Source organism: Aspergillus viridinutans (genome assembly GCF_018404265.1).
Source record: "Aspergillus viridinutans IFM 47045 DNA, scaffold_12, whole genome shotgun sequence".
NCBI lineage: Eukaryota > Fungi > Ascomycota > Eurotiomycetes > Eurotiales > Aspergillaceae > Aspergillus > Aspergillus viridinutans.
Window position 1 is genome coordinate 294,964 of NW_025091228.1, and position 14,987 is coordinate 309,950.

Genomic DNA, 14,987 nt, shown 5'->3' on the forward strand with positions numbered 1-14,987 from the left:
TACTGCAAGCCTGCACTCCTACCCTACTCGAGACTAATACACCACAACCATGTCGACTTAGCACTTACCACCTTATCACTAGTAGAGCTGCTCTTAGAGACTAGACACCTGGCGAATCCAATCCCTGCAATTCCCAAGTCCCGACTCTGCATGTGAGCCATCCAGCGTTACTGGACTTGCAGAATACCCCCTCACCACCATCAGTAACGGGCTAGTTTCTCCGTAGAGGAATCACCAATCGTCGTTCGTCACGCCTGAGATCGGGGACTCCCTCTGTCGATCGCTGCACTCCATCATTTAGTCGTCCAAGGTCTCTCGTTCGTGTATTGGTGGTGGAGGGTACTGGAGTGGCTACGAGCTGCCTTACGTGGTATAAAAGTGTGCGCTGCAGAAGAGACACATCAGACCACAGAATCCCTGCCATAGGATCGTCCGATTCTTGCTCTGACGTCGGGACAAAGTTTCCCTTAGTCTGTCGAGTTCGTCGACTGGTAAAAGGTCAACCTGACCATCCTATTGTTGATGATTCCAATCTGGATATGTTCTCCTCCTCTGGTGGAGAGATGTGGCACGTACGTATTGGTGAGCAAACAGTACATCGAGGAACTCTGGTGAGCATGCATAGACTTTCGAGTGCGATTCTTGCATTGTCCTTTCGATTGTCTAGAGTTATCTCTCTGTTGGTTCATAGCCTGGAATCCCACAGTTGATTCTCTTTAAAGAGGCCCCATTACACTTAATGGCCCAGACTATAAAACACCATGTTCCTTATGAGGATACAGCCTGCCCACCCCGTAGCGAAGCATACTTTGCAAGTCGATCAGACTACTGGTTGTTATTGGTATCCCCGGAGTACAATGCTGGCTGATGACTAGGTAATGATTGCTCGATATCTCTACGCCAGCTCTTGGTAGCCAGCTGTTGCATGTGTAAATGTATGACACGATTTTAAAAGCACTGCCAGGAAGAAACACATAGACGCTATCTTCACAGAACCAACCCGCTGCTCAAACTTGAATACAGGCGCAAAGATTAAATTCAAACGCGGTATTATAGGACAGAAGCATATATCAAACATGTTCCCTCTGTGACAGTTCATTCCTTTCCTGGAGAGTCATATTGACTCGCGAAACGAAAAGGAGCAAAGAGAAGGCAAGACAAACAGCACAGAGCATGATTGTGTGAGGGAACAGGCAGAATAACGGAGCATGAACCAAGCACAAAATCACACCCGGGGACTCCCTGCAGACAGACGCTCCGGAGCAAGGACGGACGAGAAGACAACAGACAGCCACAGGCCGCTTTTGAAAGGATGAACACCATGACCAATGGTGCATCCCACGTTGGACATATTCAAACATTTATATGCTAAGGCTTCGCGTGAAAACAGAGTGATTGCCCGATCCAGGCGGGAGGGACTCTTCCATCAAATGCACAAACGCCGCTTCTTCCTCGGTCATTAGAATTACCATCGAAGGGCAGCCACGGCAAGCCGCATAGAGACGGAAGGAGGTGGTGTGCGATGAGGCGAGGAGCAACGCGGCGAGAATCAGGGTAGTGATCAAATCAATTGCGGCAGCAAACAAGACGGAAATAGAAATCTAATATTAAATGGCTGACGCCAGAAATGCGCAACGGAAAAGCTGGACAAAAAACACACATGCAAGGGCAAAGACAAATTCTCAAAGTTCGCCGTTCCGAGCCGTAGCACCATGAAATGAATGATGACTATGATGTTTGTGAGGATGACGGAGTATTCGGTAGGGAGGGCGCGAAGAGCTCCTCGTTCAGTGGGCGGGTCAAGCTCCAAGCTCGAGTAAAAGGTGTCATCAGGAGAAGTTATAGCGAGCGTAGACAGGGCGGGACTGTGACCCAGAACCAAGACCCAATGATGACAGAAGAGAAAGGGTGAAAAGAAGAGCATGGAAACCCCCGAGCCATGGTGCACTCATCTGCGAGTGGTGCCTGTATAGCCGGCTAGATCCGAACCAGGAGGGTAATAACCCCTGGCAGAAAAATAAGAGCATGCTGCCTTTCAAGCCCCCCAAAAATTTCGACACAAAGAGAAAAGAGCGTTGAATGATCAACATGGCCACAGCGTGATATAGAATTACACAGACACCGTCGATGAACCTTGTGTCAACCTGGAAGCTTGTATAAGCACGGAGGCATGACACTTGGGAACTTGACAGATTCATCACCTACCGCAGCACAGCACTTTCATCAATTTTTGGACGAAAGTAGGCTGCTGGTCATTGCCCTGAGTGCCCTGGCCTTGTTGGCTGTTCTTCGTGGGGTTCGCCGGACTTCCCATGCGACCGGACAGATTCGCATTCGAGTTCTGGAACTGCGCCTGGGTCGATGCCGTCGGTGTTGTCACTTCCAAACCCCCGCTCTGGCGTTTCGGCGGCATTCCGCCGGAGGCGCTTGGCCGGTCGCGCGTCTTCCCAGCTCCAGGTTTCGCTGGAGATGGGGGCGGGGGCTGCGCGGCGTTTAAACGGTCTGCAGTAACGCCAGGCCTCTGGCTGCCGCGGAGCTGCTGTGCATGGAGCTCGCGGGCGGACGAATTGGGAAGATTGTGCTGCAGGTGCTGCTGGGACGAATACGCCTTGTATTCCCAGCCCCTGCCGCCGTTCAGTTTCATCCAGTCATACTCTCCATCCTCCACTTCGCCAGCGTTCTTAAGAGCTTGGGTGAGCAAGTCCCTCAGGTAGTCGTAGTCGGGGGTGTCTTCGAAACCAAGGTTGCGGACGTAGGTAAGGTACTTATTGAATTCCTCTGCATGACAAAGTCAGTTCCGTCCAACGCGTACGGCTTGCTTAACAACATACCTGGGTATCCTTCGCAGAGATCTTTGATGGCAGTTGTTTGCTTCTTTTCTCCGATCTTCTCGTACTTCTGTTTGTTGGTAGCTGCCTTCAGTCCCTGCCAGGGAAGGCCACCTCGTAAGAAGTAAAGGAAGACGTGGCCCAGAGCTTCCAAATCATCCCGTCGTGATTGTTCCCGTCCCAGATGGGTGTTGATACTCATGTAACGTGCTGTACCGGACAGCGATTTCCGTTCACGATATGGGATGTGCTGCTTGGTCTTAGGATCTCTATATTGCTTGGCCATGCCAAAGTCGACGACGTGAATCACATTGGCGGCCTTGGTTCCCGGTCGTCCGATGAGGAAATTGTCCGGTTTGATATCGCGATAGATCAGATTCTTTTCGTGGATTGTTTGGACACGCGAAAGCTGATAATGCGGTTAGTATCGAGCACTCAGCAGGAGTAAAAAGAACACAGCACGCACCATCTGCTTGGCGACCATCACTACGGTCTTAACAGTGAACCGACGATTGCAATGGTCGAAGAGGTCTTCAAGACTAGGACCAAGAAGATCAATGACCAAGATGTTGTGCAACCCTTCCTGGCCAAAGTAGTAGACGTTGGGAATGCCAGCTGCAGTCGAGTCAGGATTATCGGCCAGCCTTTGTATTGTTTTGTGAACTTACGGCATCCGACCAAGATCTTGTATGTCCGGTACTCATCACGCAGTTGAGGAGCATCGCTCTTGCGTGGTTCCTGTGACAGTTAGATCATCGGGAGTCATTGCATTTCGGACTCGATTTCGAGTAAAACATACAAACTTGATAGCCACCTGCTGGTTATTCAAGAGGTTTGTACCCTCGAAAATAACACCAAAAGATCCTTCACCAATCTTCTTCCCCACTCTATAATGAACTCCAACAACGTTGGACGACGAAGATGCCATGTTCGCAACCGTGTTTCGATATCAGGTTAAACCGACTTCGAAGTGACGATCGTGGACAACCCCTTCGATATTATATCACGTGGAAGACGAACTGCATTCAATTGAGCCGTCAGCAACTGAAACGACCAGGAAATGGCGAGTTAAAGTGACATCGAAAACAGATAACTTGAATCCGAAACTTGCTAGTCTACTCACAGAGGATCGTCGAGCCACGTAAAATAAGCACAGGTATAGTTCCTTCACCAAGCCGGACTATTCATGAACGAATTCGACGGGCAGGTAAGTCGATCTTGAGAATAAGGGCAAGGCGGAAAAATGAGAACAAGCCTAGGGCCGCTAGAGACGATTGCAAAGGTGATACAGATGACCTGGCGAAAGGCAATCGTCGAATTTGTTCAGGATTTGTGTGTACAGGGCGACGGGAGGTCGAGAAGGTTGCTCCGCGGACTGAGACTCGGGGCTGCACACTGGCAATGATTGCGGTCGGGCGAACACCGCGGAAAATGGGAGGACGTGGGAAAAGGACAAAAGGGAAACAAGAAAAGGCAACTCCCAGGAACCAACAAACCAACTGCGTGTCAGCACGATAAGCCGCACTGTGCAGCGGTTGATAGGAAAATTGGAGAGCTGGAAGAGAGAGGGCAGACTCAGCAGGCGAAGGAGAAGGAGACAGGAAGTTGGGGAGTTGGACAAAAAGAGAAGAGGAAACGGAGAAAGATGGAGGACGATGAGTGGTTAGAACGGGGGGCCCACGCAGCGTACACCAGTCAGAAGTGCAGGACAGGATTTAGACTAGGTACCCACGGGGGAGGGAAAGGGAAAGGAAATGGAAATAATGAGGCGGAGAGAGAGAGAGACTGCAATAATACCAACTAGATACCTTACAATCCGACAGTTGAGTGAGAAAGACAGGGCAGTACTTGGACTTTCAGGCGAGGAAAGGGGATCTGGTTGGATGATTTTAGCTGAGCGAAGGAAATCTTGAGTGTCTTGTCACTGGTCGAGTTAGACTGCTTGGGTGCCTAAGGTACCTACCTTATCAGTACTGTACAGCCGCGGAACAGTAATTTTCAATGGTTGTAGCCAAGATGTTTGTGAATTTTGTCAAGGTTTGGAATGGATGCATGCGCAGAGTAATTCATACTGTATCTACCCCATACATTACTCAATGAATCACCTTTCGGCACCTCCTGGCTACCTAAGGTACTCCAGTATTCAGTCTGAGACCCTCAATCCCCTGTAGTTAAGGGGCGACAAAGTAACCATATTATTATCGCCCAGTGAGGAAGGGGGTGATGGTCAAACTTCACTAGGGATAGCTAAGGAAAGGAAAAAGCGGTAATCATTTCCCGTACGTATGTCCGATGTATTGGACTCGGGGCCGCTTTGGCTCAGGGACTCACCATTTATCTATCTAGCGCTCATAACGTTTTAAAGATGGGAAAGCGGGTTATGCTGGCGCCAGTCTCAAGTCTGCTAGTGATGAGCCAGTAAGGAATGAGACTAGCTCAACAGAGAGCTGGAGCTCCAAGCTTGTCAACTAGATATCTAGGTAGTCTACTGTAGTCTAGTGGCTGAGTACTCCATTACCACGTATTGAGTACTAAAGTCAGTGGAATCCAGCCATCTGATCAAGTACATAAAAGGAAACAATCCATCTTAACTTTGATAAGTTGCAGAATTGTGTAAGGGAGCCGATTTGGAATTTGATCAGATCAGGATCTTTTGTTACTGCGGTTACTATCATTTTCATCATTGACACTATCAGGTAAATCCCTGCAGACTACTGTACCTACTGCGGAATGTCACATGGTATTTAGGTTCGTCAGTGTCTTCCGTATGGTACATACATAACCCGGCTCAACCTGGCAAGTACGTGAGGTACACCAATTTGTAAGATCTGTTTACAATTCAATCCTGTCCCCAGCTTTCCTGGAATTTACCAGTAAAAATGTATACCGGTTCAAGAGCCTTTGATAAGCGCCAGCGATTGGGTTTTACGGCTCGACAGTTGTTCTTGTGGCGACAACAGCAGCTTGAGTTGGCATTGCTGCGGCGGAGACGCTTCAGGACATGATAGATAGCCCCTGATACCGTTTTGTACCCGACCAGGAGGTTAAGGTACCTAAGACATATTCTGACTTGTAGGGCGGCACATAGATGTATTTTTTCTGCTCAGTTTACGCCCTAATACCAACTGGTACAAACGATCAGATACCCGTAAACTCTTTATTGATCTAGAAGCGTTTCTAGGAATGGCTTCGGCTAGATCTCAAATTTTCTAAACGATGGTCGAACGGCTGAGCGCCAAACAAAACTGACTGAGTGGTTCACAGGATCCTGATCCAATTACAGAATAGACGAGGCATTGGCAGGGAAAAAGAGAATTGAGTATGGCACAGTCAATGGGACAAAAACGAGCAGGATCTGCCACGTCCCACTGGCCCACTATATGATGCCATAATAACTCCATCCCTGTTCTTGTCCCTTTCCTTGTGGGCCATTCGAGTCTATCAGACCATGTTGGCGTGAAACGCGGAGTTGGATTCATATCAGCATCTTATTGGATGATGGTTACCTGCGCAAGCCAGGGCAGGCATTGGTCATGCATGATGTTTTTATAACTGTTGCGCATCGGTTATTCATGTTCCACAAGAACTGGACTCGATCTACCTACGCGGCTTGTGATTAAGCTTACTGTAGAAGATATGATTTAGTGAAGAACAAGGGGAAAGCAATCGGATGCTTTTTATATCAATAGCAGGGATGCAAAAGGGCCAGTCAAACATGACGATGATCTTGTTTGAACCGAGTGCACGAAATTTAGTGTCACAGATTCGAGACCAAGATCACAGCTCGTCCTCAGCTACGTCTTCTGCTTCACTTCCAAGCTCGGCCGCAACAAGGTCTTGCCCTTCCTCGTCTTCGTCGCCTTCTTCATCCCCGTCCTCGCCTTCTTCGCTGCTCGATCCACTACCATCGCTCTCGCCGTCACTCCCGGGATCATAGTCTTCTTCGTCCTCATCTTCCTGATCTTCGAGCTCGCGCTGAGCCTTTTGTAATTCGCTTTCCACTGCAGCATTGTCGTCCGCGGTGCCAGCAACATCTTCTTCTGCCTTGACTCCATTGGTATTGTAGCGCTTAGCACGTCGCGCTTCTGCCAGACTCGCGTCTTGTAGACCGTGTTTCTTGATATATGCATCAATACCAGCATAATCAGCCTGATCAATCATGGACAGCTCAAATTCCTGCGTCTCGGTTTCATCACCATTGTGGGGCCGCACCGCGATGTTGAGGTTGAAAGTGCGCTGGAGGACTGAAGTGTATGAGATCGACTCAATGTTCTCAAAGGCAAAGAAGACCAATGGCTTCTTGAAGCCGAAGAAAACACCCGTAGAGAGGAAGAAAAGATAGCCTGAAGATATGAATAAGCTCACTGACGAAGAGTCAGACTAAGAAGATCACGTACCTTCTTTGCTACCACGGAAGGCTTTGACATGATAGGCCTTCTCCCCCTTCCGATGCGCCTCTGGCATAGCACTCACAAACTGCCTCTCATCCGGGCGGACGACCTTTGTATGCGATAAATTCTCATTCAATATCCGTCGGACCAAGGCCTCAGCTGTCTCTCCATCACCAGTCCCAACCTGCTGCCCATTCCCGGAGAATGCAGCCTTAGCCGGTCCATCGGAGACAGTCCATACCATGGACTCGAACACTTGTTCGCCTTCCGGAGGCGGGTTGATGCCATCGCTGTATTGCGGGATGATACAGAAGTTGAATTGCCGTTGAGCCTTTTCGGGCACAGGAAGGCACAAAACATGTCCTATCAAACGTACGGACAACGTCAGCGCTCTCTAGCTACCAAGCACAACGCGTTCAAAACTCACGTATTCTATCCAATGGAACACCAAATTCCACTTCCTTTGACGATTGGTTCCGCGCGCGCAGAGAACCGCGCCCGGAAGTTACCTCGAGGGTGAGCTTCTTCCGTTGCGGTATAGCAAAGGAGACATCCTGCATGTAGAATTGTAAAGACGCTTCCGCCTTAACATCGCCTGAGGACTGTGTATTGCCTCCGACATTGCCATTCTGGAGCTTCCGTTTCTTTGCGGCAGGGCCTTCGTCGGCCTCTACGGGCTGGGTGGGTGGGTTCGCGCGCCTGGCCAGCAGGCTGGAGGTATATTTAGCGATATCCTCGAAAAGAGGGACATGTTGAGGGGTATTCTCTGTTAAGGGAAAAAATGTTAAATGTTAGCTTGTATTTCCCAGCAGCATCTCGTAACCACAGATGCCTGACAGAAATCCAGGATTGTGAGAGTGTGCGTACCAATCGCATCATAAATCCGTTTCTTCAAAGAAGGTTCAGCGGCGAAGGCATCTTCAATGGCAGGGATACTGGCCAAAGGAGTCTTCGTAGCAGATCGGTTAATTGTGGCAAAAGACATGACGATATAATTACAAGCTACAGCCCCAAATAACAGAAAGAAATAGCGGAGACGGGGCTGAACACTTGTGTGTTAGAAGAAAGGATGAGAGAGACAAAATCGGAGTGCGGATAGATGGGATGGGATAAAGGACCACGGGCCCCGGCGGCAAATCGCTCGAGATGACGCTCCTCTATCTACATTGTATTCATGCGATGGTCAATCGTTTGATAAGCTATTAGATAGCCATTGTGTTGCATCGCAATAAACCGATGGCATTGCGCATTGAGCAGACAAAAATACATAGTTTCTATTGTCAAATTTGTCTCATTGTCTTATGCTACAATACAGTTGTATACACGCAGTTGAATCCCAAGAAAGAAAGGTCGAATACAGTATCCCAATTAAAATGTCATATGGAATCTAGGCAGAAGACCCAGCTTTCTTCGCCACATTCTGTTGCATGAAATTCGCAATGAAGCCAGCCGTCTGGTCGTCCATGATGAAATTTCCGTCGGCGTCCCGTCTGGCGCTCATACTCTCGGCCTTCTTAGCCCGCAGCATGGCGAGGAGTTCACCCTTGGGTGTCATCAAAGACCTGCTTTGAAGATACTCCTTTCTGAGGTCCTCCATCTTCTTCGATTCAACCCATTCGGGGTCGTGCCTCGTCCGGTACTTGGAAAATGGGTTGCGGAGCTCGTCGAGGACGCTAGGAGGGAACGGGGCGTTGTGCAAAGAAGGAATCCATGTCGGCGTCTCAACTTCCATACGGAGTGTGTCCCATTCCTCATCCTTCATCGTTGCCGGTTCGCTGCGGGGCCACGGAATCTCTATGTCCTCGCCGGCAATATATCTGGTGTGTTTTGGGGTGTCTGTGCCATATTTTCTCTCGAGTATGGGCTCTCCTCCATAGACGTGCTCAACCAGGACGTCCCGCGTGACGCCCGTCTCCGGGTCATCGAGCGCGACCACGAGTCGGACGTCATCAAGCGAGATCGGCAGGTTTACTGAGTTGAAGGGAGTCTTGTTTCCGTACTGCTCGTTCAACCACTCGGGGAAATGCACATCGGCCTGTAGAAGCCGCCGGTCTTAGTAGGTAGTCATGGATTGTATGCAACCGTGAAAACTCACCATATTGAGGTCCTTGACCATCACAGTCTCATTGTTTGGGTCCACCTTAATGACCTCGCCGATCTTGCCCTTGTCTCTGCCCTTCATGATACACACCCGGTCACCCGCAGCAATATTGATGTACTTCCTGCGCAAGTGCTTGGGAATGGTCGGAGGGTTCATCGCCTGTGGGCTGAGAGATCCAAAAGTCTTTCCATCGAGGCCTGCATCACGCTTTGGGGCGAGGGGCCCTCGCAACCAGTCTTCCCGGCGTCGTATTCTCTCGGCGCGGATATTGTCGAGTTCTATGCGGTTAAAGGCGAAACGCTGTCTCAACGCATCTTTGAATTCTTCGCGCTCGGCGGCCTTGGCCGCTCGAATCGCCTTTCGCTGGGCCTGATTCCTCGCTAGGGCTGTCCTCCGGATAATTTTCTGCATCTTGAATGATGCTGTCCTAGCAATGGCCAATTGTGGATCACCAACAGTTCCTGAGATATCACTCGGGAAGGGAAAATTGCGGCTTCTTGGTGCACGTGACCGGCAATGAGTTGGAAGTTATGAAGAACCAATGGGAGACGGCGGATATTGTACTTCCTCCCAACGCGTTACCTTATCAATAATATTGAGCAGATGGTTTTGTCTGCGGTCTCTGAATTCTAGTGTTGCTCTGCACAATTTGGACGCTTCTGCACCAGTCAGTCAAACCCTTCGCATGATATGACAACTTCTATGCTAGTTATCAGGATCTTTTATATCTCTTTTATATCATGTTACTGGTTACCACAGAAGATACCGATCAGAATATATAACATGAATGAGGTCCATTTTTGCAATTCAACTACACATTCCCTCAATGTTACGGTACAAGTGCTGCATCTTGCCTTCTACTCCCATCAAATCACTGAACACCACTGCATGACCTCCCTGATAAAGCAGCTTGCTCAGAAAGCATTATAGAAATACCAGCCAGACGGCTATCCTAGAGTGTATAAGTTCAGTGGGCAAATCGACGCAGTAAGGATAGCATTTCAGGTATAATAGTATCTCTTGCAGGGTCTACAGCGCTATATCAAAGGCCTCTCATCACGCCAGGCTAGCTCGATTGTAGCCGCAGTCTATGCAGGGCCTTACACCCACGATCACACCATATTGTGCCATCATTCAGGGCGATTCGTCTATGACCAGGGAGGACTCGAACCAGCTCAAGTGTGCGAGGACGCGGCTTTCCACTTGGTCCGCACACCCATTGCCAGATACGTGGATTGCCGCAGAGGTGAAATGACCAAAAAATCGAGTCTCATGGAGGCGACGCGGCATGTGAAAAGCCTGATCTACTGAGTTCGACTCACAGTCATTGATCTTACCAATTTGCACAGAACAAGGTTCATGCCGGACGGTTCGCCGGTTGCAATGGCTTATCACATGGAGCCGAAGTCCTTACATCTCAAATGGAAATGCTCCCCAATCAGAGATGTTCCTCTCCCGGAGCTATGACGCTAAAAGCGGTTATGTGGTAGATATGTTTTACCCTAAGCTAAGAGTATATCAATCAGCATGGACAGCGCCCTGTTTTGATATATGGAATGGTCCCCAATTTGGAACCAAGCACTGTCGACAGTCATGTTGCATTCGACCTTGATCTATTCCAAGAAGGACGGACCCTCATCTCCATAATTGGAATACAGCCTGCAGCGGAGCAACTCCATTCTACAATTGGCAGAAAATGCTCAAGATGCCTTTGGCATGATGAGGCAAAGGCCTGGAGAGGCTGCTGACGAACCAGAGACCTGAAGCTCTGACGTGTAATGCGCTCTCATTTCAAAACCAAAGCATGACCACATATGTAGTGATAAAGGTGGCTCGACAAATCGAAAAGCATGAAGGGATCGTCTTTTGGACCAAGCGTCTGTTTTCTTTCGGAAATAGCATTAATCCTCACATCCTATCAGGACTCGGGAAAAGCGATGTCTGATGCAGCAGTTCTGCTCGTTCTTTTGTCTGTGGCTGTGTATCTCATTGAGAGATGATTACTCTCTGCATTGTGTGTCAACTCAGGGAGGGACTCTGACGAAGGAGTTCCTATTTCATCAGGAGAACGCAAATCTAAAGGGGTAGCCAATTCTAATAGATGGCGTTAGTGTGTATGGGATGGATAGGGGGCTATTGACGGACGATTCTGCACCGCCACGTATTGTTTTGATCATTTGGTAAGGTACTGAACGTTGTAAGATACCGGTACCTAATAATAATCTGTTAGTATAGTTCGGATGAAACAAGCATCCATGGCATATGACAGGCAATCAGGATGGAAAGGAACAATAATAACACCTCAACATTTAATGCAACAACCTGTTAGAGCCGGGTTGGCGTGGATATCTCTCTACGGAACAGGACCAAGGCAAAACGATTCTGTTCGTCTGCGTATCTGCAGAACCCTCAATTCAGCCAATGTAGATCCCGTCTAGTCATCGGACTCATGTCGGTTCAAGGCAGCAACCATAAGGTCTGGAACATCTGGTAAGCCACTGTCAAGCATAACCAGCAAAAGTCAAATGAACGAGTGTTCCCGGTACTGTGGCATTGCACAGGGACAGATTAAGGGCACGCATGGTCTTGATCCCGGACGGACTCCTGTGTTTGGTTTACTAATTTTTTTGGAGCAGGAAACAACATGCCAAAGAGACTGATATTACAATCCCCTATGGCATACCCTACCCAAGTTAACCATCATAGAATTATATCCTTGGCTGACATGTGAGGTATTCAGAGGAGCTGATGCCCTAGTGAAGAGCTCCAGGTCTCGAGAGAGTGTGGCATAGAAAGAACCAATTAGGTGCCAGATCCTCCAGAGCCAGGTCCATCATCAGGATCTTCTCCGTGAAATAAATCGGTGAAGCAATAATACTGATGATATATGTGCAAGTTGTAACTACTAGATACTCTGTACTTCGGAGAACAAGTCTGAGTCAGATAAGGGAAGATATAATTTCTACCATCTATTCTTTACTATGTGTGGAGAAATCCAAAGGATCCTGTTGAGAAACTCTAACTGAGACATAAGGTACAGTACAGTATCCAAGCTTCATGGCCAGGTACTAGTATGTATCGTCTAAGTGGAGTAGGAAACTGGGTCTCAGCCACGGTGGCTTCAATAAGGAGACAAGGCAACAACAGTATAACGCAGCTGAATGTGAGAAGGTAACTCTTATCCAAATAATCAAGCAGAGCATCTCTATACCAGGGACAACAAATGAAAGGATGTTGATATAGTTACCTTTATCATCATAGGTTTTGGCTTAATGACGACTATACAGAGTATGAATACAATATACAACATAAAAAGGAATACTGGTTGTAAATAAAATGCACAATCAGGAAAAGAAGAAACACCGCCTGGCTCAGCCACATAGCTAGTAGGCACGGTAACTGTTGTCCACAGGTGGATGGGTCTGGTAAAATTACATCCATTTCACTGCCAACTCGTTTCATGGTCCTGTCTGTTGTCCATCAATACGGAGTAGTCAGCAGCAATAATACCTAATAATGAAAGAGGACCAGCCGGGGAAAAACGAAACATCGCCCAAATGAAATGAGAGCGAGTCCTTGGGCCAACCTAACCTCATTATTAACGCCGATAGCCTCTTTAGCATTGAAACTTGACACCACCACCACCAACTATCTTCCCTCATCGAAGACCATTCACCATCCATTTTCCATCCCAGTCTTTTTTGGATTCTCTCCATCTATAGCTTCAAATTAATTCAAATTTTGCAGTCAGTCCCTCTCTGTCTTTCCTTCCTCTTCTTCTCCTTTCAAACCTCTATCTCTTAGTGTTCCGCGCCGTTGCGCTTGTTGCTCCCGTGCACTGTATGTGATAACCCTTTTTGCTCTCGGGCGCCTGACTTGTCCCTTTCTCTACTCTCGACCACCCTCCGCCTATTCCATCACTTATCTACCTACAACAGTACTCCTACCTCCTTTGCTGTTACTTCTTCATCAACGCATCCATCGTCTCTGCGTTGCCATCATTAAATTTTCTAAATCATTCGCTGATCATTGTCTCCTTTCAAGATGGCTGAAATCCGCCGCAAGCTTGTCATCGTTGGCGATGGTGCCTGTGGTAAGACTTGTCTTCTGATGTAAGTTTCATATACTCTCCCTGCCTATGGCGATCATGATCATCGGCAGCACCGAGCTTTTCTCTTACATGAGCTAATCCCGATTTTCTTTGGATAGTGTCTTCTCCAAGGGAACCTTCCCTGAGGTTAGCTTTCCCCAAACCTTGCCGTCCATCATCGTACTACCGATGCTTGCTGCTCGATTCGAGTCAACTTCACCGTTCAGTACTCGAATGACTCCTATCATCTGACACTGCAAAAATTTTCAGGTCTACGTCCCCACTGTTTTCGAGAACTACGTCGCCGATGTCGAGGTTGATGGCAAGCACGTCGAACTTGCCCTGTGGGATACTGCTGGTCAGGAAGATTATGACCGTCTTCGTCCTCTTTCATACCCCGACTCCCACGTCATCCTGATCTGCTTCGCCATCGATTCCCCCGATTCCCTTGACAACGTCCAGGAGAAGGTGAATAATAGCCCAGGCGTCCCCTTCTTTCACTAAGAGAGAGAGGGGATAGTGATTCATGCGCGCATACACAATGCTGACAGCGTTCATAGTGGATCTCCGAGGTTCTTCACTTCTGCCAAGGCCTTCCCATCATTCTCGTCGGTTGCAAGAAGGACCTTCGTCATGACCCCAAGACCATTGAGGAGCTGCACAAGACCTCTCAGAAGCCAGTCACTCCTGAACAGGTATGTGACCTGCACGAAAATCAACTTGCTCTATGGATTATTGACATATTTGTTTAGGGTGAGGAAGTTCGCAAGAAGATTGGAGCTTACAAGTATCTCGAATGCTCCGCACGAACCAACGAGGGTGTTCGCGAGGTCTTCGAGGCTGCAACCCGGGCTGCCCTCTTGACCAAGACCCACAAGAAGAAGGGCAAGTGCACTATTTTGTAAACTAGATTTTGTCTCCTTCACAAAAGGTCTGTTTCATTCGGAGATTTTATCAACGGATCAGCGTCTCCAATATCTGGTTGCTTCTTTTCACTGAGAGGGGGTCTCTCCGTTGGCGTGTTCAAATGTGCCTGTGTGCGAGTGTGGATAATGTTCGACTACGGGCACATGAGCTTCATGGGAATTATCTGGCTATGCAGTTGGTCGACTTTCTTCTTTTGCAGACTTCTATTATTTTCTTAGGGAGGCGTTGTCTTCATAACCTTGTGGGTTTTCCTTATTCTCTCGCTTCAAGTTCTCCTAGCGTCTACAGGGCTGCCCGGCTGCTGTAGCAGCGAAATATTGCTTGGTTTCTAGCAAGCAACGGGAAAAACGAGGGCCGCTCACGACTGTGAGGGCGTATGGTTCGGAAGTGAGCAATTTGAGGACGGCGTTCTGTCTCTGTGTCCCGCCAGCATACTCTCTGAGAAACTGATCAAGAAAGGGAGTCGGAATCTCGTGGTATGATAGACGATTCTATCGCATCGGGTACTTCCAGCAAGGGTCTCATACTTTCTTTTTTTTTTCGGTTAAAGAGAATGCATGAAACTGTCTTTGATCGTTGACGCTCGCATCCCTTCAGTCAATCTAGGCTTTGTCCTATTCTCCATGAGTCCCAGGATGTCCGAGTGGTTT

General features: G+C 48.4%; 4 protein-coding genes across 4 annotated transcripts; 1 reads left to right on the forward strand and 3 right to left on the reverse strand.

Moving 5' to 3' along the window:
* Window positions 1-2,197: 2,197 nt before the first annotated feature.
* Aspvir_002511 (casein kinase I) lies at window positions 2,198-3,756 on the reverse strand (the record flags this gene model as incomplete). The annotated part of the gene is made up of 5 exons (XM_043274110.1): window positions 2,198-2,778; window positions 2,832-3,237; window positions 3,295-3,443; window positions 3,497-3,566; window positions 3,628-3,756. The coding sequence occupies 5 exons, from the start codon at window positions 3,754-3,756 to the stop codon at window positions 2,198-2,200; spliced, it is 1,335 nt and encodes a 444-aa protein (XP_043130045.1).
* Window positions 3,757-6,605: 2,849 nt separating this feature from the next.
* On the reverse strand, window positions 6,606-8,204 carry rtt106 (putative negative regulator of DNA transposition (Rtt106); the record flags this gene model as incomplete). The annotated part of the gene is made up of 4 exons (XM_043274111.1): window positions 6,606-7,171; window positions 7,226-7,582; window positions 7,647-7,985; window positions 8,087-8,204. The coding sequence occupies 4 exons, from the start codon at window positions 8,202-8,204 to the stop codon at window positions 6,606-6,608; spliced, it is 1,380 nt and encodes a 459-aa protein (XP_043130046.1).
* Window positions 8,205-8,606: 402 nt separating this feature from the next.
* Window positions 8,607-9,731, reverse strand: Aspvir_002513 (mitochondrial 54S ribosomal protein uL24m; the record flags this gene model as incomplete). Its single annotated transcript, XM_043274112.1, has 2 exons — window positions 8,607-9,254; window positions 9,315-9,731. 2 exons carry the CDS (start codon window positions 9,729-9,731, stop codon window positions 8,607-8,609), a joined length of 1,065 nt encoding a protein of 354 aa, XP_043130047.1.
* Window positions 9,732-13,364: 3,633 nt separating this feature from the next.
* On the forward strand, window positions 13,365-14,315 carry rho1 (Rho family GTPase RHO1; the record flags this gene model as incomplete). The annotated part of the gene is made up of 5 exons (XM_043274113.1): window positions 13,365-13,432; window positions 13,530-13,557; window positions 13,681-13,878; window positions 13,971-14,105; window positions 14,163-14,315. 5 exons carry the CDS (start codon window positions 13,365-13,367, stop codon window positions 14,313-14,315), a joined length of 582 nt encoding a protein of 193 aa, XP_043130048.1.
* Window positions 14,316-14,987: the final 672 nt, after the last annotated feature.